A 26,901-nucleotide genomic window follows, 5' to 3' on the forward strand; every position below is an offset into this window, starting at 1 on the left:
CCTTTAAAGGAACTCCAAGGCACAATAATCTAACAGCATTTTCATCCACAATTGTCCCAAACTTCACAATATCTTATGTTCAATTTCTCACTCTACAGAGGGCTGGTTCCATCAGGGGTCTAACAAAATTCACGTAACTCCTTTTTCCTTTGCAGGACAGTTTATTAATATGGTAGCAGCAGTTATGTCTCTGAGCAATGCTCACAGAACTTAAAAATCAGGGAATGAGAAGAATTTTGCTTGTGGCACATATCTTTGTCCACTAGATTTTATTTTTATCTGTAGAAGTGCAAGTAAAAGCAACTTCAGTAGGAAATGCAGAGTCAGCTGGTATGAAAGAGTTTTCACTCAACTCTCCAAGGAACTTTCCTGGGAATTTTTCTCCTCATCTGAACTACAGCTATGAAGAAAACCAGAAGCTGTAGAAGAGGGATAATTTCAAGAAGGATTCTTATCTTTTAAAATATATCTTCCAAACAAAAATTGCAATACTGTCTCTAGAAACTGGTTGAGGAATAAAATTTATCTGTAATACACCTAACCCACAAAAGGGAAGACTCCCATCTGCTCTCCTTGCAACCGACAATTGTAATCATTCATTTCTGGGAGAATGTGTAACATAGCATCCATAGGAATGAGGATTATCAGATTTTTCAGCCTTCCTCAAGGCAGAAGAGTAGGGGTTTTGGCAAGCATGGGATATTCTTTCCTTCATAATTAAATTAACTACCAGTAAGCCTCCCAAGGTAAACTGGATCTGCTGCAAATCAGCCATAAATGTCACACCCATTTCTAAGTGACACAGCCCAGTTGCAAAGTTTTAGTTAGAAGTACTTTTCAAGCAGTCGATATTTCAACAACAGCAAGTTTTAGACACTGTCTGGCCTTTTTACAAAAAGAATCCTTTCTCCCCTGTGAAAATCTGAGTGAAATCAGTTTTACCTTTGATTCCGTGCCCCCACCCCCAAAAGAAATATGCACAGATTTCTAATGAGAATAGCATACTGCTTCGTGTGTCTGTGTGCATGTGTGTACATACATGTTTTGCTTTTACTGTGGCAAAACTGCTGCCCCAAGAACTTAAAGCAATAGGAATACTGTGCTGAAGAAAGGAATTCAAGAAAAAACAATGAGACACACGTGCTACAGAAAAATCTTTTGTTATAAAACATGAACAGGTTAACAATTACTTTTTGTTGGCTAAACCCAAGAAATCAGTGAATTTAATCCAAACTTATCCTTGCAGCACCATGTTCTCCTTACCTGCATAATGCAATAATACCATTAAATGCACAATGTCCTAATAGTAAGTGAAGTGTACCCGAAAATAACAGGCTGTTCAAGTTAAAACAGCTCAGCAAAACCACACTACATTTGGCCTAAAGAGATTCCTTTGAAAATGCATCCATTTTGGAGTGACCATTCACATGCCAAATGCAATCAGGTAAATAATGACACAGTCTAGTACTGACTGACTGCAGCTAAGTTAATGCAGAAAAGAGTATTTATCAGTACAGGAGACACAAACTTCTCTTTTCTTTATAGTACTCATTCCAGTGATTTTGTAAGGTAAAATGAAATGGTGTAGGCAAGATGAAATGACCACTCAGAAGAATCACCCCAATCTTCATTTTCAAGACTGTATCCACGGAAGCACAAAAGCCTAGTATAAAATTATCACCTCACAAATGCAGTGGGATATGCTCTGCACTATTTCATACCTACACAAACACCTCGAAATAGGAAGAACTAATATGGCAGGAGATTGTCAGGCGAACTAAACAGGAACCTGTTAGTAAAGTAACAGAACATTGAGAAATGAAAGGTCTGTGGGAGAAAAGTTGAATTACAGCGAGACAAAGACTAAAGTGTATGCTGTCTGATGAGATTCCTTTTTCAGAAATGGATTGCTACTGTCTTGACAGACAACAAGTTCACCATGAGCCAGTAATATACACTCAAGGCAAAGTGGCCACAGCATCCTGGGCTACATTAGGAAAACCATTGCCACCAGGTCAAGGGAGGTGATCCTACCTCTCTGCTCAGCACTGCTGAAGCCACACATGAAGTGCTGCATCCAGTTCTGGGCTCCTCGGTCCAAGAAAGATATGGACATACCAGAGCAAGACCATCAAGGGGTCACAAAGATGGTTAAGGGACTGGAGTATCTTTCATGTGAGGTGAGGCTGAAAGAACTGGGAAGGTTCAGCCTGGAGAAGAGAAGGGTCAGCAGCAGATCTCAACCATGTGTATAAAAACCTAACGCGGGGGTGTAAAGGAGATGAAGCCAGCAGTGCCTACTGACAGGGCAAAAGGCAATGGACACAAACTAAAAAGTGAAAGTCTATCCAAACACAAGAAAAAACTTTTACTGAGAGAATGGTCAAACACTGGAACAGGTTGCCCGGGGAGGTTGTGGAGTCCCCATCTTTGGAGATACTCAAAACGTGACTGGACATCATCCTGTGCAACCTGCTCGAGCTAACCTTGCTTGAGTAGTGGGGTTGGACCAGATGATCTCAAGAAGTCCCTTCCAACCTCCATAATTCTGTGATTCTGTCTGTTTGGGTTCTGAAGATCGCAAGATAAATGGAGATAGTTTAGAGCCCAAGTCTAAGAGAATAAACTAGATTACAAGAAAGAATACAGGCTGTTACAAGAAAATGCAACAGGAACACAAGCATCATGAAAAGGTTAAATTCTGAGCTCACAACAGTTTTGACTACTGTACTCCTTAGTGTTTCAGATGCCATTCAAAAACTGACTCATCAAGTACCAAAGATTAGCTCCTCCTACTTGGAACGAGAGAACAAAGAATGAAAATAAAGCCATACTCTGGACAGAAGCTAGTAGATCTTCTATCTGGACTATAAAGAAGAGCGTAAACAAAAGCCTGTGTCATTTTCTACTACACTATACTGGGACAACAGAAAGTAGATTCTTGTTTTCCTTAGCCAGAAAAGTCTCAAGTAATGTAACAGCATACCTAAAGTAAGATGAGTATTCTTTTCCTGGAAAGAAGGCCTACAGAAACCAGAAATCCACACAGGCATTAATTATTAAAGCCATCACAGATGCTGGGAGGGCAGCACAGAGGAGGACAACTATAAGAATATGCACATAAATGTAAGTGTGTAGCCAAACAAGGGATTTTAAACTGGAATTCTATTACAGTATTTGTAAGAAAAGGGAGACAAGGAATCTCCTGCTAGGCACGTTCCTTTGAGAGTTCACAGCTGGTGACTCCTTGAGTAAGGACTTTTCAACTCTTAACCACCCATCTAACTCCAGAATGCTGTGCTTCCAAAATCATGTTTATTCAGCTGAATTTAATGAAACTTCAGTTTCTGCTAAAGAAAAGAAAGAAACATTTATTCCATAAGCAGAACACCAGCTTTCTGTTTAATGTCCTCTCAGCTACACACTCCAAATCCCCGGTATCATTTCATTTATAGAAATTGCTCTATCCAAGGAAAGAGCAGAGCAAGACCCACAGGAGCTTAGAACTCTGAATCCTATGCTCTTCTGTTTGTGAACCTTGCCTGTCACTTTTGTTGATGTCTGATCCCATTACAACATGAAACAGTGAAATATAAAGCAGTTCCTATTCTCTCCTAGCAACAAAGTCAGCAGTTAAATAGCATACAGTATGCTTAACCTAGACTAGATTAAAAAAAATCAAAGTTCCCTGAAAATGAGCATATCCCACTTCATGCCACAAATTGCACTTGTTTTATAGTCCTTCAAACTAAAAATGGGGGAAGGAACATAAATGAAATTTTCTGAACTGATGCTCTAGAACAGATTGTGGACTTTTAGTCCCTGTCCATTTTTTTTTTTTTTTTTTACTTTTAAAAGATTCAAAGGAGAAGCTTTTAAAGGGATAGAAACAGCAAAATTTAGTTTCCATCCTGAACTAGGTGACTCAGCAAGGTACCGCTGCTAGATTTAGATTCTTGTTCTCTTTTTGCCTCAGATTTCACATAAGAATGCTAAATGGGAAAGGAGTGCAGAAGCAACCACAGAATTCTATAAAAATAACACAGGCAGTTAGACCTCTAACTTCACACACGATACATGTTCTAAACAACACTAGGAGTAAAGTTAAATGTTCTTGCAGTAGTCTAAACCAACAGCTCTAGGTGTATCAGCAAATCCACTTAGAAGAGAATTCATCCCATGACCCAATTACAACACAATCAACAGTTTTATTTTGGATATCACTCAATTGTGCCTCAGTGACAAAATAAGAGTCTGGAGCTCTTCCAGCGCAAGTCTGGTTGCATAAAGTTTTCACACATACAAAGTTATAATTATGTTGAAATCAGGGCATTTGTCCCTCTTACAGATGCCATACCAACAGTGGTTAAAAAGAGATTTAAAAAAAAAACAAGAGAAGAGAAAAATATAATGGTTGTCTCTGTAAAGATGGGTCACCAGTGACCTAAATTCTAAGAGATGGGAGAAGAACTTACTAGAAACTGAAGAGACAATTCAAACAAGGTTTAACTTCAAGACAATTCTTTCATTATTCTAACAATTGCAGTTACCAAGTGCATTTCAAGTTGTATTTGGAAATTTTAGTGACAGGTGTAACAGTGTGGCTACTCTCTCTTGCCACTGCTGTCTACATCATAAGAAGTGAGGTGATTCCTTCCTCATTCACACTGACAGCAGCAGCCTCAAATTGCAGTCACAAAAGGATTTCTTTTCTTTTGAAACTGTACTCCTAGAAGCACAACTCAACAACATTTATGAACTATTTACAGATCTATCTCATTTTGGACAGATTTCTTGGTTATAATGTTCAGATTTGAAAGCGTTTAAGCAAACAAGATACTAAGCCAATTCTCTTTTATCTAAGCATGAGATTTGCAGAATTATAAATCCCAGAATTTACAAAACAGTGCTTGTTGATTTCAATAAGGTCACCTGTAGCCAAATAAAAATGCCCAAGGACCAACACAGATGCTGATAGGCTTTTAAAATGAAATTCAAAGTTCTCTGTCTTTTCTGGATTACAGGTATAGCTAAAATAATTGGAAAACTATTTTGTCTTTTTTCCCCAAAATTCTAATTAAGGTACATCTATACAAAACAGTCAGACACCAAGAATCCTGACAACTCAACTACACTAAGGTTTTTCAAATATGGAAAAGGCTTTCAGCTGGACAACAATATATGAAATGACTTTTGAACCATTTTCCGTCCATTGGCTCATAATCTTTTCAAAATTGAGCTTATTCACAATAGGTCCTTTTTCTTCATTGACTTTTGAAGACACTGTGGAAGTATCCTAGAGTTCCTGAATTCACAAACTGAAAACCACTAACTCATGCATGTCTTGTCACCCAAGAAACATCCAAATTATTGAAGGGTCTGCTGTAGTCGACACCAAGTTTTGTAGTCTCTGTAGACTCAGACAAAACCAGCACACATGTTGAATCTCAAAATGGACCTTCGCAAATGAAGAGAGAAGGTATAGCACTTATCAAAACTATGAAATAGCACAACCAATCTTAAAATTTTCTAAAGCATTAAGACAGTTGTGTCATGACTACTGGAAAGTCAATCGAACTTTAAAATTAAACTTGAGAAATTTCAGTTACAGCCACCTCAAATGGAAGATAGGTTTACACAACACCATCGTTTCAAGAGACAGCCTGTTTCAGAGACGGCCTAAAGCCAAGATCTCAGCTGTCTATCCATCATCGAGTATCCCACAGAACATTTATAAAATTATAGGCATCTGTTTTTCACTTGTTCTCTTCACCTCTGTCCACCAGAAATAAAATACTTTTTATATCTTAATGTCTATTTCACATATTGCTCAATAGTAAAGGTGTCCCACCTCAGCAAAAAAAAAAAAAAAACAACCTAAAATAAAAGCTGCCAACTGGTTCTCAAGCACATCTTTTTTAAACTTTACAGGTAGTATCTTCATTGCTATGAACTGCCAGCTATTACATCTCAACATTTACTTTTTCTATACAAAGCACTGTTTGGACGACTAAACTGTTTTACCAAACAAGAATTCTAATGACTAAATTAGTGATTTACAGATAATTTTACTATTCTTTTCTGAGGAAATGAAGATCCTTCTTCAGAATACAGGCTTTTGTCTTCCTGCAATTTATTATAGTGCTGCTAGATATTTAAAGCTCAGAGTCAGACCCCTAAAAATAATAGGCCTTTAGGATCTATTTAAAACCCATGTACTTTCACATAAGTTTATGCATTCTAGTTGTCTTACTTGAACCATGGCGACCGAGAACATTAAGGAAATTGATTGTTTGTTTAATAAACTGGGGGTGGGAGGGAAGTAGCTATTACATGAACCGCCATTTATTAGGCTAGTTCTGTGAGGCACCCATAAAAGTATTCAAAACAAGTTTCTTAGCAGAAAGAAATTATACCAGTACAATTGTTATCAGAAAAGCAGCATCATTTCCTGTAGCTTCAACTCTGTCAAACTTCAGTGTCTAATATCTACACAAGGAAGTTTATGTGCATATGGTCAGGAGTTTTTCAAAAAACTGTTTCCAGAATTGGTATACAAACCTCAGCCTTTAAAGTCAGCATAAAGTCATCTTCTAGTGTTTCACAGCATATTTGGTGGACCAAAGCGATTACGGGACCCCTTCAAACTCTATTGCCTCTTTTAACCCCCAACTAAATTACCAGGTGTATGTCATAAATAAATAGTTTCTCTTCTACACTGCATTCATTACAATTCAATTACTAGAAATTTAGGTTTCTCTCTTTATCTGCTTTTCCTTTCCCCATCTAAACATCAAAGGCACAAAAGACATTTTTTTCTGTCAAAACCCATTTTCACTGCCTGCCTGTATCCTCTCATTTCATTTCAAATAATTACGGGTTTGAGCTATTCAAGTGCCATAGGCATAATCCCTCTCCAAAAATCTCTTCTCCGAAGTTCACACGTGTTTTTCGTATTACATCAGTTAAGTTCCTTTCACTTATTCCTCTCTTTTTCTTGCAACGGCATACGGAGTGTGTTACCATATACCCCAAGAGCCTCATTAGGAACAGAAGAGCAGAATAACAATGCAAAACTGCTTCACAGCAACACCTAGAAACAAGCAGCGTGGACCGAGGCCCCACAAAACCAGTTTAATCTACAAGTATTTGGAGGACGCGCAACATACAACGTTGCAGAGTCGAGCACTTACAATCCAGCCGGCGTTTCCACAGCCCTTGCGCGCCTGCTGGAAGCGAGCGCGATCAGGGCAGCGCCGCCGCAGGATCCAGCCGAGCAGCGCGACGTTACCGCGCGGGTACCCGCCGCCGTTAGCAGCCGCGGTGGCGGCACACAGCCGCGTGCAGCTCCGCCCGCCCGGGCCCCCGCTGCGGCACCCAGCCCGGCACCGGGCGCTCCGCGATCGGGGGCACTACTTCTGATGCGACGCGAGCAAGAGCTACGCGCAGCGGCGGGCAGCCCCGGCCCAGACCGTTTTGCTTTAGGAGACGCCGCCTCCCCGAAACCGCACCCGCCTGTCGGAAGATGGAACCAGACCGGGGAACGGCGCACCGGGCCACCCTCACCGAGGTGCAGGGCCGGGCCACCGACAGAGCCGCAGCACAGCGGAGCCCGGGCCGGGCACTCGCGCGGTTCCACCACCTACAGCCCCGCAGGGCTGGGCCCTTCTCACCTGCCGCGGACACCTCGGCCCCTCGCGTTCTCCATCCTCAGCGCCGCCGTTGCTATGGGGCCCCAGCCGCCGCGCCCAGCACCAGCCCCGCCTCTAACCGTGGCAACGGAATCCGGTACTGAAGCGCGGCCCGTCCATTGGCCACGGCGCGCCTCAGTGGGGCGGGACGAGCCCCGCACATGCGTAGGACGAGAGCCGCTTGCGCCGGGCCGAAGCCCAGCCCCGCCCCGCCCCCTTCCCGCTCGTGCCGCCGGGCCCCCCTGGGGCGGGCAGGGCCAGGCCCCGCTGCTCCGCGCACACCGCCCCACCCCCCCCCCCGGGGTCGGAGCAGCTGCCCCTACCAGAAGCCCCGTAGATTAGAAAGCTCGTTTCAGATCCACCAAGTTCCACACGGAAGCCCGGCCCGACATACTCCCGACAACCCCCACACCTTTGTGGTGTTTCTCGGGAGGATCAGCCAGCCGTAGCACAGGGCTCGGCTTAAATCATCTCCCTTCGTCCTCGAAAGTAACATTGTGTATTCGGACGTATGTTTGCACGTAACAAAATTACTGCTCCCACCAAGTCAGACATTGGCCTGTTTCCTTGAGCTTGGGGTTCACCTTCACCAGTATGTCAGCAGCACTCAGCTTTCCTTTCTCCTGTAGGTATTTCATTAGATGAGGCCGCCTCCTCCAAGTAACCTTTACTCCATACTGATGCTCAGGAGTATCTGTAACCAGTACTGCTGCTGACTCCCCGCTCCCACAGGGATCAATGCCAAATGCCAGCTCTTTTTCTCGATGCCAGGTATGGCCACTTCTTTGTGGCGGAGTGCTACTGCATTTCCAGTTCATAATGGAAGGCACCTCTGGAGTCTGTACATCTGATGGACTAAAGACTTCTGGCTCCGCAGGCTGGGGAGCGGGTAACAAAGGTGTTTCTCTACAGTTCTCTGGACTGTTCACCTGTATGTTGCCTTTTGTTGCTGTCCCTTTCTTGGACTGGCTGTGAGAGTGCTGCACGCTCTTCCTTGAGCGATTTGGATGATCCGAGGGATGGACTGCATATCCCTCTGGATTCTCAAAAGTTAAAGGAGGCCATTTGCAGGCTGTAGCTTTTCGACACACTCCTCCTGCATGAAGCATACTGTGGTTGGCACCCTGATTCTGGGGTTTGGGAGGACCATGATGCTTCTTCTGGCATGCTTTCAACACCACTGACTTAGTTGTTTCAAATTGTGGGCACACCTGAAAGGAAAGATATAATAATAATAAGAAAAAACCCAACAGTTTTCTCCAGACAAAGGAACACCAACCTGATTCTACTCCCCCACTTATCCCACCCTTTTTCAGTGTGTTCATTAAGTGGATAATCTGGTCTGCAGCAAAGCAAATCAGTCACTAATCAAGCTGCTAAGCAGGAGATACCTCTTAACTTCAACGTCACATTCTGCCACTCTTCTCTGAAAAGTGATTGGGGTGCAAGTGAGCTATTTTCTGGCAGCTTAAAAAGAACTCAAGATCTGGGTTTTGAAGAAAACTCTAACTGGTCTCTAATCCTGTAACAGCTCCAGATTTAAAACAGTTCAGGGCTGGATCCTGTTTCTTTCTGTGTCTTAGCACAGCTCTGAATAGATACAATGAACTACATCCTCAGTCTTCCTGAACAGGTAGGGGTTGGACTGAGAGCAATACAAAATGTTTTAAAGGATACTCACTTAGCTCCATCACCTTAGATTATGTTAATATGGCTTTCACAATATTCCCCCAAAACATCAGTTTCAAATGTTTTTTGAAAAACAAAAAACACAGTTAATCTCTGGAGTAACGAATTACGCAAAAGCCAATTCTGAAATTTTCTTTCTATAGAAGACAAAGCTCAACAATCCATATTTCTTTGAAAGATTCTGCACTATTACTCAAAGCCTGGAAATTCTTCTGTTACAGTATTCTTTATCTTCCTGGGTATCCACAAAAAGAGTCAGGTCCCATGTCTTGCAATTTGCTTTTGCCTAGAGCACACCAAACTGGGTTCTACCTACGATAACTACAGATCCCTTTCAGCATTCCTAAGTTACTACGTAGTCCCTCAAAAAACCTAAGTGCAATTTAATGAAGTATAGTGACTACCCGCTGTACAACCGAACTGCTTGAATGCGAAGCCTTTGTGCAGGAAAAGAGATAAATGATTCCCTGATAATTGTATGCTGCAACATACTTAAAAGAACATAGGTGAAGCACTGACTTTGAGGATATGACTTCCTGGCTTCAGAGAACATGTAGGGTAGGCTTTACCAATGCAGGAGCCTAGCAGTCAAGAAGGTATGAAAAACTTAAATAATATCAAGAAGAGAGGAGCAGAAAATCAGCTGCCACCAAAACAAGTTGACAGAAACTCTGCACAGGATGCTTCAAGAAATTACAAGCCTACCAGGACTTTCAAACAGAAAAAATATCTAACAGTTTCAGTGCTGATAGCTTCAAACGAATTTTAGAATCATTGTATGTTTGAAATCAAAGAGCTAAGTACCAGTGTGGATATTTGCACCCCTTCCAAACAAAAAGAATGCTTATTCACAACAGTTATTTTACTTAGTGTTTCAGAAGCTATAGAGCTAACTGCCTGAAGCATATAAAAAAAAAAATACAGAAGAAAAAAATTGAATGTGTCCTACTTCAAGCTTAAGGCACCACAAAAATAACCCTAGGTCATCAGGAACAAAGGGATGTTTCATGCAGGTTTGAAACCACACTTCCCGAGCCTGCTTTGTGAAGAGAAGAGAATCAAGCAGCAATAATGCTTAAACAGATCTCCCCTAGATAATGACTATTGTTGTATAGGAACAGTCTGTCTTTGCTGTACTTGTTTGCTTAAAAAAAAAATTTTAAAAAATCTTTTCATTATATAAGGAGTATCTCAGAACACTGCAAACAGTCCCTGGAATATTTTTGCAGACCAGAAGAGGAGCCCATCTATCAGAAGAGTGATATGGAGAGAAACTATTCAAAAAACACCAAATGGAAAAGAGTGCATGTTAGAACAAATAATGCTGAAGTGAAAGCCTATGTTCTCCAAATTTAGCAGTGTCTGATTTAAACAAAAAACCTAGTACTTTAACACATAACATTTAGGGTTCAGCAGTTATTTCAAGCAGCAAGCCAACAAAAAAGTTCCCCCTAATATTTATTATATGCAAGGTTTTCAGTAGCCATAGAAAAATGCATTTTCCTGATCAGTATTTTTTTTTCAGAAGACAAATAGTCACATTAGTCAGCATACACTATCACAGTTTTATGCCTTCAAAAAACAAGACCTTAGTGGTTTGAGTTGCTTCACATTCTAACTACAAAACACTTATTTATGCTTTAGGCAGCTGCAATGGATTCAGCTCTGTGCTACTAATTTTCAGCATCCAGAACAGATAACTTTATGATATATGGGAGAAACTTGAAAACCGTTGCTGTGAGATGCAGGAGGAAGAATAATCTATACCAACCCAGGCAGCAGAGGTGCTCTGGTCTACAGGTTTTGTAGGAACACGTCTTGGATTCTCGGCCGAAGGTAGCAGCGTTTCATAGCAATGGATGGGTCCCTCTCGCGGCCTCTCAAGGAATACCAGCTCTGTCTTCCTGGCCTTGGGGGTACGTTTCTTCTTCGGAGGCATCAAAAGATACGGTAAAAACACTTAGAAACCTCATGATACATGCTAGAGCCAACTGGAGAAAGAGGGAAGCACCCCAAGGAGACGCTAAAATGTTCTCAAATCTGTAGAAGGCAAATAAATGGACTTGAAGACAAACTTGTTTGGAAACCTCAAATCTAGTTTTTGCAAAATGAAAACATTTGTGCAACAGTAAGGTGTACACATCTTTACGCAGACTTTTTCCTACCAGTAGTTTTTGAACCTTCTGTCAAGTTTCAGGTAGATTTAGAAACACACAGCAGAACAGGTAAGTGCTCCAAAGCTTCATGAAAGCTGATAGCCAAATACATTGGGGAAGATGCAGATGCAAACAAAACACACATCCCAGCTGCAAAAGGGGTTCCTTTTCCTGAACTGGCCTTCAGGCAAAACTCAACGTTACTGGAAAAATTAGTTTCTTTTGAAAATACATACTTCAAAACAGGCAAACATACATGCACTTTTCTTCATAAAAATATTTTAGAAGTAATTTGAAAGACATCCATCTATGACAAGGACTGACTAAAACACTGAAATACAGAATTAACTATATTTGGAATAGACTTGGTCACTGAAATTTTAAGGAAAACTAAACTGATAGGAGAGAAGAAAAAAAAAATTGAAGTGGGAGTAGTTGACCTACTGAACCAGCTATGTCAAGTCAGTTATCAAAAAAAGTCTAAAGAAGTAACTTCTTCACATTAGCTCATTATCTAGTCTAGTCATGGACAAAGGATAGTTTAGGAATTTTAAGTCAGAAAAACTTGATTTCTTTTTTCAATTTAATCCATAAAACTGGTTTGTAATGCCAAGATATACTGTAGGGCTCAGATAACCAGAGGTCTTCCCATTTTTAGTTGTTGACTACCTATACTTTTTAATTTCATGAATTTTAAGTTGTTAAATACAGAACATACTTGACATTTCACTCCTGCATTCTGCATACCTTGCATGATTTGCTGTTGTTTTTTTGTTTGGTTGGTTTTTTTTTACCTAGTGAGTAAGCTTTAACTGAAATGACATTGAATTTAATTTTCCACTCAAAACCAGATTAGCACTGACAAGGAATTTCAATGAGAACATCTTCCAAGAGTTGCGTTACCTTCCCAAATACTTAAGACTGCAACAGCCTGCCCGCTTCCCAAACGCGCAGCCTCCTCAGGGAGTCCTGCGAGCCCCCCATAGCCAGACACAGCCGCAACACCCGTTAAACCGTGGAACTCAGTGGCTCTTCAAGAGAGATCACGCGAGGCCAGCGAGCGGCGGCACGGCTGCCTGCCCAGCGGCGGGGGCCTGGGCACACAGCGTGGCTCCCAGCCCAAGACGGCGCGGCCAGAGGAAGCCCCCGGAGCTGCCCCCACCGGGACAGGGGCGGCACCTCACCTCGAGCGCCAGCTGAGCAAACGCCCCGCGAAGGGGCAACGCTCTTCCCCCCCCCGCCCCAGCCCCAGCGGAGCCGGCACAGACCCACCTACGCCTGAGCGACCCCAGCCTCCCGTGGCCTACCGGCACACCGGTATCCCCCCCCGCCGCCGCAGCCGATTGGCCCGATCCGCCCCGCCCCTGCCACATCTCATTGGTCCAAGCCGGTACGTGATTCTAACGAGACGCCGGGCGCCAAATTCAAACTGGGAAACGATCTCTGCTGCGGGCGGCGGCGGAGCCCGGAAGCGCTGAAGTTGCCGCCTCCCTCCGTACCCCCTGCCTGGCCGGGGAGGTGGTGAGTCGTGAGCTGCGCCCGGCACCCGCCCCCGCCGCAGCCCCTCGCTCCCCGGTGTCTCCCTGCAACGGCCGGAAACCCCATGAGAGCCGCGCTAAGAGCGTTGGGCCGCTGGTAGCGGGAAACGTCTAGGCCCGGCGGGGGCGGAGGGGTCTTGGGGGAGCAGATGGACTTACCGGCGAGCGCGGTAGGGCTGGAGTTGAAGCGGGTGAAGAAAGAGCTAGGAGCCCTTTAGCACTCCCCGTCCTCCGCATCCCCGGGGCCGTGCATGCACAGGGCTGCTCCTGGGCCTATACTGGTGGTAGCAGCTCGAGGCCTTCTTAGGAAGTGGCTCGCTCCTGCAGGGCATGCAACCTTTTGGAGGCTGGCTAGAGGTTACATCTTTGTCATTGTCCTGCAGTGATCTCTCTTTAAGGGAGTGGAGCAGGTCGCAAAGGGTCGTGTGTGTGCCAGGGTGCTACAATCCGTATCTAATTCTGTGATTATTTTTGCAGCCGCTGGCTGCTGGGCAAGCCCCTATCGCAGGGCTGTCTGCTCCCTGCACTTAAGGCATCAACTCAGTTTTTTTATCTGCCAGACTCTTTCCGGTTTGTATCCATGTAGGTGATTCCTACTGAGAATTTGCTTGTTTATTAGCTGACCTAGTCAATGCAGAAGGCCTCTTTTTTGTTATTTGTTTCTATTCTGCCAGCCATCGCTAATGATAAGTACAATTTGTGTATTCTTGTTTTGTTATAGTTTTCTGCAAGACACAGCCTCCAGCTAATTATTGAATGACATGTATTTCTAAGTGGTGTTCTCAGAAGGGACGCGCTGCATCTTACCCTGAAAGCAGTATCTCTGAATTTTATCTCCTCTGCTTTATACTCTAACTGTGGTCTGTTTTCCAGAGGTTTGACATTTAAATTTTATGCTGCCCAACGATGCATTTATCTGTTTTTTGACAAATCTACACAAGGAATGACTAAAGCATTTACTTTACATTTATTTTTAAGCACCTAACTTCTGTTGCATTTATTACGTGCTTTCGTACTGTTTGGGACAATCTCTGCTTCCCAGATCTTAAACTATCTGTTAAATTTCCTTTTCAGGTCATGTGATCTGCTGCTTACAGCAAGGAGATATAAGAATCAGAGCTGCTATTTCTATAATTAGCTTCTCTCCCTTCCAGCTTGCTGGCTGACGCTGGTCAAGTCACTTTACAGCTAACTCTTAGTCTCCCTTTCTGTAAAGCATATATGCATAATTTTCTTATTATTAATTACCCTGTGCTCCCAACTTAGTTGTCATGCAAATGATCTACTCTGCAAATATCTCTCCTGTCTTGCTTACACAAGGTGTGGATAAGGGAGGTACAGTACTGTTTTCAAATAGTGTCATCAACCTTATTAAATGCTTTAATTTTTTTAATTTTGTTTATTTTATTTATTTATCCTTCTTTGTTTCTAGCTTCGTAGCAGTTGCTGAGACTGTGTGCTCTGTGGGAGGCCTGTGGTGATTTGCTGCACCTTTTCTAGCTGTTCCTGCCCTCTGCACTCTTACGTTGTATCTTTTGTTTTGCAGGATTTTTTCTTGTCCCTTTCAATGGAGAGTGACTGTGTAGATCAATAATGAGGACCAGCCCTCGCAGGCCCCTTATTCTCAAAAGACGGAAACTGACCCTCCCACAGAAAGATGCATCCAGTACTTCAGCGAAAGACAAGAACAGTGGTCAGGATGAAAAGACTCCTAAGCAGGAGCATAGCCAGGAGGACCAACACAACAGCCAACCCAGAGACAAAATGGACAGTGGCCTGCAGAAATTCCCAGCAGGAATAAAGATAATTGACCATCCTACCATGCCCAACACACAAGTGGTGGCCATCCCTACAAATGCTGATATCCAGAGCATCATAGAGGCACTGACAGCAAAAGGAAAAGAATGTGGCAACAATGGGCCCAACAAGTTCATTCTCATTAGCAGTGGGGGCATGTCCCATTCAGCAGGTCCAACACCATCACAGCATCTCCCACAGGAGAAGAAACCCAGTGCAGTAACCAAGGCTGCAGATGGTCAAGAAAGAGAGAAGAATGTTACACAGACACCTGGTCTTGCAGGAGGGACAATGCTCTGGCATTCAGGAATTGATTCTGTGGTTGGACAGGAACAGGAGAGCAACAGTATGTAAGCTTTACCCTTTTTATTTTTGGTCCTGACAGATAGAAAAAGAGATATGAAATGGGCCAGTGAGTGTGGTGCTTGGATCTCAGTATGCAGTAATCAAAACTGTTTCATTAATTACAAAATATCTATGGATTTGATTCTAATAATCTACAAAGCTATGCATGTGTAGTGAAATCTGAAGGATCTTAGTGGATATATTTTTGATCGAAGAGGTGGCACATAAAGGTGTATAGCAAAGCAAAATTTTAGTGCTGGGGAAAAAAGAAGGGCTGGCTTGAGGAAATCAAGTCTAGAAGAACAAAAGGCTAAGTTTCATTTAGCAAAAGGGTTATGGCTGAATTCAAGACTAACAGAGTGCCCTAGTCAGTGACAAAACATACAGGCCTAGAGCTTTAATAGTGGCTGTAGTAAATCTTATCCCATGATATAGTACCGTCTGACAGGAACCCATAGACAGCTGCAATAGCTGCATTGCTACAACCAGTCTCACCAGAAATAACAAAACTCTGTTAGTTTTAATTGCTGCAGTTCAAAAACCTGGGGTCACCTGAGCTTCTGACTTGGGTTCTTTGCTAGGTCTTTCAGTTGGAGTTTGTCACCACCTTCCTTGGCCTCTGCTTACTAGACTCATCCTTTAGCTAAAAATACTTGAATTCTTGAAGTACTGGATCAACGTTGTCCTGTTTTGGTTGAGAGCAGTAGTCTGGTTTGAATGTTTGTTTGTAAGGCTGCAGGTTTTTTTCAGAAATCAGGCAGATTCACATGAAATCAGGAATTCCAGGTTGAATTCCTTCTACAAGGATTGTTAGCATTGCAATACCATATTGTCCCTATCTTGAGAGAGGGATACCTCTTTTAGAAATGTGACTAGTACTTTCCTTTTGGCACTTGAGATGAAGGGGGAAGAGGGTTACTTGTAAGTAAGCAGAGCTATGGGCTTGTTATTCCAACAGGCAGTGGCGAGACAATGAGCTCTGTGTTGGACAATAGTCTAACTAACATCCAGTGGCTGGGGAAGATGAGATCTGATGGGTTAAGTCCCTGTTCTGTAAAGCAAGACACAGAGAAAGAGAACCAGATGCCTCTGCGGGAAAGAATCAAGGTAAGTTTTAGCACATGCTCTGTTGTCTTCAACTTTCGAAGTAATCCATGTGGATCAGAAGACTTGCAAGAACTAGGCTAAGTAACCCAAGTTTGGCATTTACTGATTTGAATACCGGAACCTGAAGGATCCAGGGATGTCCCATGGCCCTTCTTGTCAGCTTTGTGAGCAGTCATGTATCATTCCTTCTCTTTCTCAGACTGAAGAAGATTCTGCTGCTATCCCTACTGCTGCTGCCTCCTCCTCATGGCAGGATTCAGTATCAGAACGACCTCCTTACTCCTACATGGCTATGATCCAGTTTGCGATCAACAGCACTGAGAAGAAGCGTATGACTCTGAAAGACATCTATACCTGGATTGAGGATCATTTCCCATATTTTAAACATGTGGCTAAGCCAGGTTGGAAGGTAACAAGCAGGCCCTCAAGTTGCTGTGGGCCACAGGGTGATATAATAAGCCTTCTGGAAGAAAATGAAAAGTTGTTCCCCAGCCTGCAGAGCAAGATTGAAATTAATTTAAACATCCCACCCAAAGGACCTTCTCGTTCCAGAGGTTCCCTGTTCCATTTCTTGTATCCCTTTTCTCATTCTACTTAGGCAAGATGATAGGGTGTTTGATCACTGGAGTAAGAACAGGGATCTCAACAGTAAATAGAGTAAGAGACTGATGACAGGGTTAGCTGGGTATGCAGCAAGTATGAAGGTCCGTGTTGTCTAAACTTTGGCATGTAACCCCTCTGCCAGGGCAGTCATGTCTGAGGTAGGCCTTGCTGTGCTGATACAAAACTCTTGCTTTTCAACCTCTGTCACGGTCCACTCAGTGGACTTGTGATGGTTCGTTTGCTGTGATCTTGAAGCGCAAAATGAAGGCGACCATGCCAAAGGGGTTTGCCAAAATCAAACAGTGAAACTTTATTGTTTGCCCATAAAGTGGCGTGCGATAGATAAAGAGGGTGAAAGAAAAGTGAAAAGTAAAGTGAAAAGAGCAAAGAGATTGATAGCTACCACTGTGGGTCCAAGGCGTCCCTATGGTCCCAGGTACAGGCAGTGTCCCGCCAGTCCTAATGATCGTCGTGATCCTTGGTGGGGGAAGCTTCCAAAGTTCGGGTGCTGAGGAGCCATCTTTTATGCCAAGTAACACACCTTGCTCCTCCTCTGTATCTCCGCCTCTTCTTGGCTCCATCGATGCTGATCAGTCTTTCTTGACAGCAGTTATGAGGTCCACCCTATCAGCTCAGGTTTGTCCCGTACCAGAGAACATAACAGCACTCTTTGTACCATGCATCTCTCCCTCCTAGTGTGTTCATACCACATTCCATTCTCGGGATCAGCAACTGTGTCTCAGGCAGGCTGCTGCAGATTCATGTCAAGATGTTAGCCTAACTTTTAGGGTGCCTTATTGTCCATATCCCTGATGACAAGGTTGACACTGCTGTTTTCTGGACCGACTCTTACAACCTCCCCCTCACTCCTTTCTCTCCAGAACTCCATTCGGCACAACCTGTCCCTTCATGATATGTTTGTCCGCGAGACATCTGCTAATGGTAAAATCTCGTTCTGGACTATTCACCCTGATGCAAACCGTTGCCTAACGTTGGAGCAGGTATTTAAGGTGAGTGCCTCATGCAGAGAAAATGGGACAGGCTATCCAGTTCCTAAATACCACACTAGCCAGATACACCTTATTTTAACAGGAAAATTAAGCTGCTTTAATACCAACCTTTTTGTAGAAGCTGGATTCAGTCACTTCTCTTGACAAATAGTCAAGCTCTGTATTTCAAAGAAGAGATGCTGCGGCTAGGCATATGAACTGGAGCTTCTGTGGGATGTGTGTTTCAGGTGGTATGTCAAATGTAACAGTGAGCTTGTTCAACTGCTTTCCATGGGCCTGACTCAAATTCCTAGCAAGAAGCTTTCCACTGAAGTCAACCACGAGTTCCTATGCTGTTTGATTAGGCAGTCATAGGATGGAATTGCCCTACCCCAGCTAGGTGTTTTCAGAAGTACCATTTTGTGGGAGAAACAGAGCTTATGATTCTGGTATAAGTGTGTTTAGACTCTCATGTGTTTTCTGTAGTGGGTGGGCAGATTAACTCTTGTTTCCTCAGGTTATACAAGTTTAAAATGCCCCATTTGTTCCCCCTTTGGTTGATAACTTCATCTTATTTTTCTCCCTCTCAATGCCTTGCCACCAGCCGCTGGACTTCGGGTCACCAACATCGCCTGAGCACTCTGAATCAGTAAGACTTACCCTCTGGCTCGGGTCTTGGGCTTCCATTCTCCTCTTGCCAGTCACTGAAGGAAATGACAAGAGGCCCCGGGGAGAGGGACTGGATCACTGCTGCACCTAGTCATACAGCTCCATGCACACCCTTTCTGGGGAAAGGAGTTGAACCAAAGGTTGCCTTCACATGATGTGCTCTCTGTACAGCTGGTAGAGCTGTATAGTTTTGAGCAACTAGAAGTCTACTGCTGAAGTAGGCTTCAGTGGATACCAACAGGCTTCAGAGAACAAGCCCTGACAGATTTCTGGTAAAATCCTCATCTCCATGTCAGCAGTCCCAGCCTGTTCTGGGGCTCAGATCCAAAAAGAATAGGATCTCTCTGTGCTCTCCTTTTTAATTTTGGAACCCAGCTGCATTGTGACTCAGAAGGATGAACCTGTTTGTTGTCTCTCCTGCATTCAGCAGTCTTAACAATGACATATTTACAAGCAGCCATTAAACACTTTTCTGTCATGGCTACAGCCCTGGCCTTCTTTCCATCTGCTTAGACTTCTGATTCCTGTGTTGCCTCTGCTATTCCACTTCAACATCTATCATCTGTTCTGCGGTTTGTATAGGGATCCAATATACAATAAAGCTATCCTATTCACCTTTCCTCAGGCACTGAGGACACCGAAACCAGGTCACTTCTGCCATAGACTCCACAGTCGGAGCAGCTCTGTCACACCATCTTTTTTTCTACACAGCTTTTGGTTGGCAGCTGGCTTTGAGATGGCATAGCTGCATAATAGCAAGTGGCACAGAGATAGAGCTGGCATGAGTGCTGGGTGCTAACAGCTGCCCTCTGTATTAGCGCAGCACAGGCTTCTGGATTTGCAGTTCTGAATGAGGCAGCAGAGTAAAGATGGATTCTTCTCTTTAAATCTCTTTATTCCTTCTCCTCTTTCTTATTTCACAATGACTGCAGCAGCAAAAGAGACATCTTCCAGATCCCCAGAAGAACACAGGAAGCAACAGCAGCAGCAAAACTGAACCCCAGAATGCACGTGAGTGTATATATCAGCCTAGGCTAAAGAGAATCAGTCTCTTAAATCTGGGACCCTCTCCCAGATTCCCTTAGGAACAAAAGTGGAAATTGTTATCCAGGTTTGCCAGCTTTTAGGCTTCCTACTGTCAGGTTTGGAGCCCAAGGCAGTAGTGCTGTGTCTGAGAGAGGATGTAATGAGGAGATGGAGGGGACTGGGTACTCAAATGGAGTGAGAGCAGAACTTGCCTCAACTTGAGGGCTAGAATCTGTATGAAGGACTATTTTCTTGTTCATCAGGCCATCTGGCTTGGGATTTGTATCTTCAAAATTAGCAGAGAAGGCAGGTAAGCCTATCTCTGATTGGATGTTTATTTTGGAGTATCTGAAAGGACTTCCTGTTAGATGCCCGTGTTTCAGGAGGTAGTAGAGGAAGGGCGAGAGGCTAGCAAGTCCATTCTTTTCCCTTCCAGGCCGAAAGATGAAGCCTTTGCTTCCTCGCATCAACTCCTACCTGGTTCCAATCCAGTTTCCTTTGAGTCAGCCTGTTGTCTTGCAGCCTTCTATGAAAGTTCCTCTATCCATGGCACAGGGAGCATCCCTCAACAGCTCAGAGACTTTCCGGAGCAATAAGCGTGTGCGCATTGCTCCAAAGGTTGGTTTCTTGTTTTCTAAGGGGGTTTTTGTTTGGCTCTTTTGGGAGAGGTGGGGGGTGGGTGTTTTTTAGTTGTTTTTCTTTTTTCTTTTTTTCTTTCCTATAGCTTTTGCCTTGTGTGGACCCTGTTCTTCATACAGTTCCTTTGTGCATCTTTACTAGGCATTCTGAAATTCTGACCTCATATTAAGGAACTATCCAATGACTATCCTTGCTGTGCTTTTCTGTCTTTAGGATGTCTATTGCCTGCTAAGTTGACTTGCTATATGTATGTTACTATAATTCACTAGAGGACATGGCTCTATGGATTGGTCAAGACAAATTTTCCCTACTGCTTGGATATGAAGAAATAAGAATGGGAGAAATGGCTTTGTTCTGCACCTAAATCATTCAGATTTTTGATAGCTCTGAAGCAACATGTAACGTAGGGAACTTCTTCTGAAAGAGCTTTTATTTGCGTGTAGTCTTTTCCCAGAGATTTTGAGTAGCTGCTGTTTACTAGTTCTGCAGAGTTCCCAGTTATTCTGGACTCGAGCAAAACAGTGTGCCTGCTGCTTTACATTCTCTCCTGCTATGACTTATGTTTCCACTCTGCTCTTTTTCTTTTGATAACCTCATATTTATTTTTTTTCTTGGTTTCTGGGAAAGCTATCCTCATTCATTTTGTTTTTTCACATGTAGATAGTGTAAGGAGGAATCAAAGGTGTTTTACACTTTTCCAGAAATAGTCAGCTCTCCTCCTGCCTGTACTCCTAGAAGTTCCTCATAGCAGAAGTGCTCTGAGGGGCATGACTTCCAGTCACTTAGCTAAAATTCTTCCCATGTGATCTGTAGGCTTCTTTGTATTAACTTCAATCTCTATCTGTTGTTACAGATACTGCTTTCTGAAGATCCCCTTCTTGCCTGTTCTGCTGTCCTTAAGTGTCAGTCTTTCTCTTCTTCCTTCCACTACCATTTGGATTTTGGGTGGGTTAGTTCCTTGCTTACTGACTGCATATCACTTGTGTTTTTTTTTTTTTTATAGATGTCGCTCTCTGCAGAAGAGTTATCCTCTTTACCCATGGTTGCTGTCAAGGAGGACAGTCAATGTGATGAGGGTTTATTTTCCCCAACACATTCCTTAAAGGAGACCAGCTCCTGGCCTGGTGAGGAATCAGCTTCTTTACCTGAGAGCATCTGTATAAAGGAGGAAGAAGGCTCTCAACCGGATGACTGGCTGTCCCCATTTGCCTCATTTCTAATGGTAAAGGAAGAGCCAGGCTTGTTCCTTCCAGTCTCATCCACAAAGGAGAAGAAACAATTCACCATACTGAAGTCACCATCTAAGGGTGTTTCTGACACGTTAGTTATAAAGAGGAGGGAAAGGCAGGAAATGGGCAGATCCAGAAGGAAACAACGCCTAGCACTGCCTTGCTCGGAAGAGCCTGTCCTTGTTTTGCCAGAAAGCAATGGCTTTGACCCTTTCCGGTTGGGGGCAGACCGCCCCTTCCTGCAGGAAGGCCAGCCTCTTGAGAATGTAACACAGCTCAGCTGCTCAAAGGGGGAAGAGGGGCCATTTAAAACACCAGTCAAGGAGATGTTCAGCAAATTACCAGTTTCTTCCACTCCCAGCAAAGTCTCAGCAACTACTACCCCCCCACTAGGGGGCCTTGACCCGTGGAAGTCTGCATCCTTAGCCAAGGAAAATCATGAGCTGGACTTCAGTCCAGTGAGAACCCTTCAGTTGCCATTCACACCCCTCCAGGAGAACCAGGACTTGCTGGGTTTTAACAGCACACCCCTTAAAAATCCCCTCTTTGAGTCCCCTCGGGAACTGCTCAATGCAGAATCCAGTGACATGGTGCCTGCCCCTCTCACAAGCTCTCCAGCTTTTATTCATGAGTCTACTAAGCAATCATCTATTGAACTGCCAACCTCTGGCTTTACTGAAAACCGATCACTCATGGAGGGCCTTATCCTCGACACCATGAATGACAGTCTGAGCAAAATCCTTCTAGATATCAGCTTTCCTGGTCTTGAGGATGAAAACTTAGGAACAGACATTAGTTGGTCTCAGCTCATACCCGAACTGAAGTAAACTGTCCTGAAGACTGGATTTGTCTTGTTCTGATATTACAGAAAGCACTCTACTCTTCTGAGGTCTGTTCACGTAGTCTAAGAAGACTGTCTGCTTTTGACTAATTCCCACATCCATGGGAACAGAGGGCATTATTGACTCCTGCTAAGCTGGGAGACAGGCCCATTGGCTGCTATGAGCTCCCTTTATAAGCTGCAATAGACTTTATGCGAAACAAGATAGAACCTTTCTAACATTGTGATAGATATGAATGTCCCTGGAAAGAGGTTATCAAGAGAACATCTAGGTAGGCCCTGAACGGCACTTGCTACTCAAGGTATCAGAGGTAATGGATGCACTCAGTAATGTACAATAGGAAAGAGTCTGGGAACATCCTCCTAGCTCTGTCCTTACTTCCCTTTGCCTTGTTCTCCTATTACTTAGCATCTTCTGTGTAGTTTTAATTGCTGTAAATACTGTACATTCCTTAAATTAGTCCTTAATTATAATAATTTTATTCTTGTAGGGTTATGGGAATATATTATGGGCTGGTAAAGGGTTTGACTTAGTCATGTCCATGTATTCCATGTCTCCTGTATTCTTCCACCCTAGATGAGAGCCCAAAATACTTTCCCCACCCCCCTCTTCTTTGACTCCAGAAACACATTGGTCTAGGCTTGTTCTGAAGGTTGCTGGAGCAAAGATCTGAAAAATCACCTATATGTGACTAAAGTCAAACTGAAACATGTTGTTACGTGGATTGCAGCATAAAATCTTGGTTTGGCTTCCCTTTCCTAGGCTGGAATGGAGAATAGCTTGGATCAAGCTGTATAGCTCTTCTAGTTCTAGAGTTCTATTATTATTATGTACCTAGAGGACTAGGTAGTCACTATCGCAGTAAGATGGACTTCCATTGAATGGTTGAATAGCTGCCCTTATCACAGTCATCAGCTGAAAATGACAAAAAGAACCTGTAAAGCAAATACTGATATTTCAACTGAAAAGTGGCCTCTGAAAACACAAGGTATGTTTCTCTTGGTGCAATAGAACAACTCATACCAATTTTCTAGAACCCATGTCAAAAGATGGAATTGCCATTGAAAAGATCTGATCCTTCTGCTTACAGACAAATGATGGCTCATGTATCTACATACTCAATAAAGATTCTGTGGGAACAGAGATGTGTATTGTCTTTACTGTTTTCACTCTCAGCAGTGTGCTCAGGCTGCGCCATAGCATACTTCTGATTTTTGCTTGTCTAATGTGTGTATTTTCTGTGACCACTGAGTAAGGGATCACTAGGGTTTTTTCAGTATTCCTCAGACCATATTGACTGTATCACATTAGATTTGGTAACTCAAACCCTTATTTCATATAATATACTTTTTCCTACTGTTTATGGGTAAATCCTGACTTTACAAGTCAGAATCATAGTAACTTAGTCTAAAACATCAGAACACTACCAGCAGACTAGTTTCTGTATTTTGTAGATGCAAAACCAGTCTCACATCAAAAATCTGTATTTCTGCCTTCCACTATAAACACAAAAACAGATTTAGGTGTGTGTGATTTTTAGAATTGCTGTTGTCTCTTGCGTTTGTTAGAGGTTATTTGCCCTTAAAAAATGTTTCAAGCACTTTGTGTTGTTGGCTATTATTTCAGTTTTTCTCGGGGGTTATATTGGACTCCCTGATCTGCCTAGCACAGATGTCTGATCAGCTTGAGGCCAACGGTGAAAAATGTTTTTACTAGGGTGCCATGTGAATTTCAGACCAGAAGATTTTTGTCAGTGATTAGAAGTTGAAGTTCCATCACTTCTCATTGAGTCTCAAGGTCTCCTTGCCTTTAAACAGGAAACAAGAAAAGACTTCAGAAAGCTTTAGGACTAAGAACTGTTGGGTGCCAGTAGCCTCTTAAGTGTATTTTGCTTAGGATTGATTTACCAATATTGCCTGTGAGGGCAGGAGATCTTGATTCCTTTTATTCTGCGAATGTCCTCTATTAAGGAGTTGACGTCCTCCAGCTTGGATTGAAATCATTCTCTGATCAGGAAATCATAATAGGCTGCTGTGAAAACTGATCAAAGCTGCACAGTACAATCTGTCTTCAGAGAGGAGAGCCGAGGGGAAAGCCATAAACCTAGATCTAGGCCCAGGGGGAAGAAGAGATGCAGACAGAAGGCAAGATCGTGGTCATGAGGCTGCAGAAGAGGCCCACGTTGTGGTTTGTGGCACTTGCTCCTGCTACATGTTACACAACTGTCAACACTCTACTTGGGTTTTTCAAGACATCCTATCTCTCTTTCACTTCACCTCACCTCACCTCACCTCACTTCACTTCACTTCTTGCTCCTGAGAGAATGTGTGTACACAACTGACATCCAAGAGCCGGCTAACTAAGAATCATGTCTCCAGCAAATTAGGAAATGCTCTTGTGCTTGGGATGATGGGATGGTGTCAATTCCAGGCAGGTGATCACTTCCTGTCCCTGTCAGCTGAGGTGCTTTGATGGCCACCTTACATTATATTTTAAACACAGTAGTGACAAAGACCAGTTTCTCCTGCTACGTATTCCAGCAGGAGCCCCGCTAGAGGGCAGTTATATCAAAAATGGTGGGAGAAACAGTAGAAAAAATCCTGTTAAGTGGTCCTATCTACTGCTTCCCCAGCAGGTTTCCCAGTGTTTTGCCCAACCTAATTCAAAGCCCTGCTTGGGGAGGATTTCATCACAACCTGCAGGAAAACTACTTTATTTGTCTCCATCTGTAAGTGTTTGCCTGATATTCTGCCTGGAGCCTTTCCTTAGATTCTGTAACAGAATCCTGTTGCATTCACCACTGTAAAGTTGTACAAAAACATATAAACCATCACATCAGTGTCTGAGTGACTGCAGCCAGCTTGTTGAAAATTATAGGTCTTGGCTTCTCCTTCTGTTCTTTCTCTGCTGATATTTACATGTCTCTATTTATGGGAATGAGTAGTTGCAGCACATAAACTACTACGAAGAGAAGTTCAAGGGTGGAAATTTGGAATAATTACCGGAGGTGACTTGGAAATTAAACTTATATTAAAGATACAGAATTGTTCACACATTAAGGAAAGACACAGAACACAGCACAGTGGCTACGCAAGGAATCCATTCCACAGAAGTTCCCTAGGCAGCCTTGGGTGTTGGCAACATCTGGGGAGTTTGATGTGCTGACTCTAAGAGAAAACAGCACAGAGGGTGGAGTGGAGTGAAATCACTGCAGACAGCTCTGTGATACCACTGCCAGGATGGGAACTTGATGGTACCATGGAACTGATAAGCTGCATAGTTGCTAGCCTGGGCCAACAGTCTCTGACTTTTTGCCAAAATACCATCCTTTGGATGAACTTTGCTCATTATGATCTTATTATAATACTAAAACACAGCTCCATCACAAAAGCTACCCACCTTCAAGGTGTGACCACCCCTCACTGAGCTTATGCCCTGAATTCCTTTAGTCTATATCTTTAAAAGCAAAGCGAGAGAATTTTACACCAATCGTAATAAAGGTATGTATGACTAGAGTCACTCAAGCTCCACCTTACAGGTAAAAATGAGTACAAAAAATGGTCTATGAGAGAAGGATGTTAGGGAAGATACCATCAATGACAAGTCACGGACCATCTTAGATTTCTGGGATCAGTCAATGGGCTGAGCCTCTCTTTCCCCTCCATAGGGATGCCTTCAGGTAAGACTCGAACACTCAGTTACACCTACTGTTCCCCAGCAAACTTAGAAATCTCTATAGAGTCGCTTTTACAGCTTAGTGTGTTTTATAGCTAGGCTGTGTTATTCTTATCTGAAACTTGCACGTGCTTTGCAGACAGTGAATTTATCACCGGCAGTCCAAAGAACTTGTCTGTCTGTTGCTGCTCCAATAAACTGCACTATCATTAATTTAGCCATGTGAGCTCTTTCGAACGTGAGCACACTCCTACATGTAGCTGTGATAGTTTCATTGAGTGCTGCTAGACTGATGGTGCCAGGACTCCGTAATCGTGATAGTTCAATTACCTATCCAGCCGCGTGAGCTGTTAAGCACTGCTAGACTGATATTGGACACGACTGGACTCCTAGAGCTGAATTTGGCATCACTCGGAACCTAAGCCCAGCCACCCGCAGCACCTCTGATATCTGAGGACAAGGTGGAAACCAAGGGGGTTTATTTTCTGTCAAATTCCTTTGCCCTTTAACGTGACAGGAAGTCATGGATATTTGCATCTTTAGCAGTGAGAAGTTTCACATCTCTGTTGTCACAAAGGGAGAAGGACACTTGCTCTTAATGTCCCAGGCCTGGCCCACAGAAGATCCGCAAGATTAAGTGTGATCGGGTGTTGGAAGGCAGATAAGCATGGCATAAGGCAGAGAAGCCAGGAGCTGTGCTTCTAATAGCTCAGCAAAGCAGCTCTTTGGAGGATGTCAGATTAAATTGGCAGAGTTTGTTGCTGGAGGTCATTGCTTAGGTATCCTATATTTGAGCAACTGGACTGTTCAAGAGTGACATTGTTCAGGAGTGAAGTGACAGACAGGTAAGACAGCTGGAACTCAGGTATTTTGTACTTTTCAGCAAGTGCTACAGGTATATGCAGT

At 43.3% G+C, this 26,901-nt stretch overlaps 3 protein-coding genes across 4 annotated transcripts in view; 1 reads left to right on the top strand and 2 right to left on the bottom strand.

The window, feature by feature from the left end:
- The window catches only part of TULP3 (TUB like protein 3), a 31,847-nt gene extending 24,139 nt beyond the window's left edge, over positions 1-7,708 (bottom strand). Inside the window, exon 1 of the mRNA XM_086460826.1 lies at positions 7,674-7,708. Within this exon, the coding sequence (XP_086316952.1) occupies positions 7,674-7,708 (35 nt within the window). The remainder of the gene's footprint in view (positions 1-7,673) is intronic.
- Positions 7,709-8,221: 513 nt separating this feature from the next.
- RHNO1 (RAD9-HUS1-RAD1 interacting nuclear orphan 1) lies at positions 8,222-11,319 on the bottom strand. Its single transcript, XM_009952769.2, has 2 exons — positions 11,152-11,319; positions 8,222-8,902 (listed from the first exon to the last, which is right to left on the bottom strand). Exons 1-2 carry the CDS (start codon positions 11,317-11,319, stop codon positions 8,222-8,224), a joined length of 849 nt encoding a protein of 282 aa, XP_009951071.2.
- Positions 11,320-14,667: 3,348 nt separating this feature from the next.
- FOXM1 (forkhead box M1) lies at positions 14,668-22,305 on the top strand. Of its 2 annotated transcripts, none has more exons than XM_009958145.2 (8): positions 14,668-15,217; positions 16,175-16,323; positions 16,523-16,732; positions 17,808-17,936; positions 18,520-18,564; positions 19,517-19,595; positions 20,047-20,228; positions 21,253-22,305. In XM_009958145.2, the coding sequence occupies exons 1-8, from the start codon at positions 14,668-14,670 to the stop codon at positions 22,303-22,305; spliced, it is 2,397 nt and encodes a 798-aa protein (XP_009956447.2). The 2 variants fall into 2 exon arrangements, with proteins under 2 accessions (XP_009956447.2, XP_086321270.1); XM_086465144.1 differs by having other exon boundaries at positions 14,668-15,151; positions 16,172-16,323.
- Positions 22,306-26,901: the final 4,596 nt, after the last annotated feature.

Source organism: Leptosomus discolor, chromosome 1 (genome assembly GCF_034619465.1).
Source record: "Leptosomus discolor isolate bLepDis1 chromosome 1, bLepDis1.hap2, whole genome shotgun sequence".
Classification (NCBI taxonomy): Eukaryota; Metazoa; Chordata; class Aves; order Leptosomiformes; family Leptosomidae; genus Leptosomus; species Leptosomus discolor.

What these genes read in the sequence shown, in the direction of transcription:
- RHNO1 (XM_009952769.2), bottom strand. Translation starts at nt 11,319, where the DNA reads ATGCCTCCGAAGAAGAAACGTACCCCCAAGGCCAGGAAGACAGAGCTG. An exon ending in AGAGCACCTCTGCTGCCTGG is followed by an intron (nt 8,903 to 11,151) that starts GTTGGTATAGAT and finishes CTTTCCTTTCAG; the next exon opens with GTGTGCCCACAATTTGAAAC.
- FOXM1 (XM_009958145.2), top strand. Translation starts at nt 14,668, where the DNA reads ATGAGGACCAGCCCTCGCAGGCCCCTTATTCTCAAAAGACGGAAACTG. An exon ending in TGGCTAAGCCAGGTTGGAAG is followed by an intron (nt 16,733 to 17,807) that starts GTAACAAGCAGG and finishes CTTTCTCTCCAG; the next exon opens with AACTCCATTCGGCACAACCT. An exon ending in CGCCTGAGCACTCTGAATCA is followed by an intron (nt 18,565 to 19,516) that starts GTAAGACTTACC and finishes CAATGACTGCAG; the next exon opens with CAGCAAAAGAGACATCTTCC.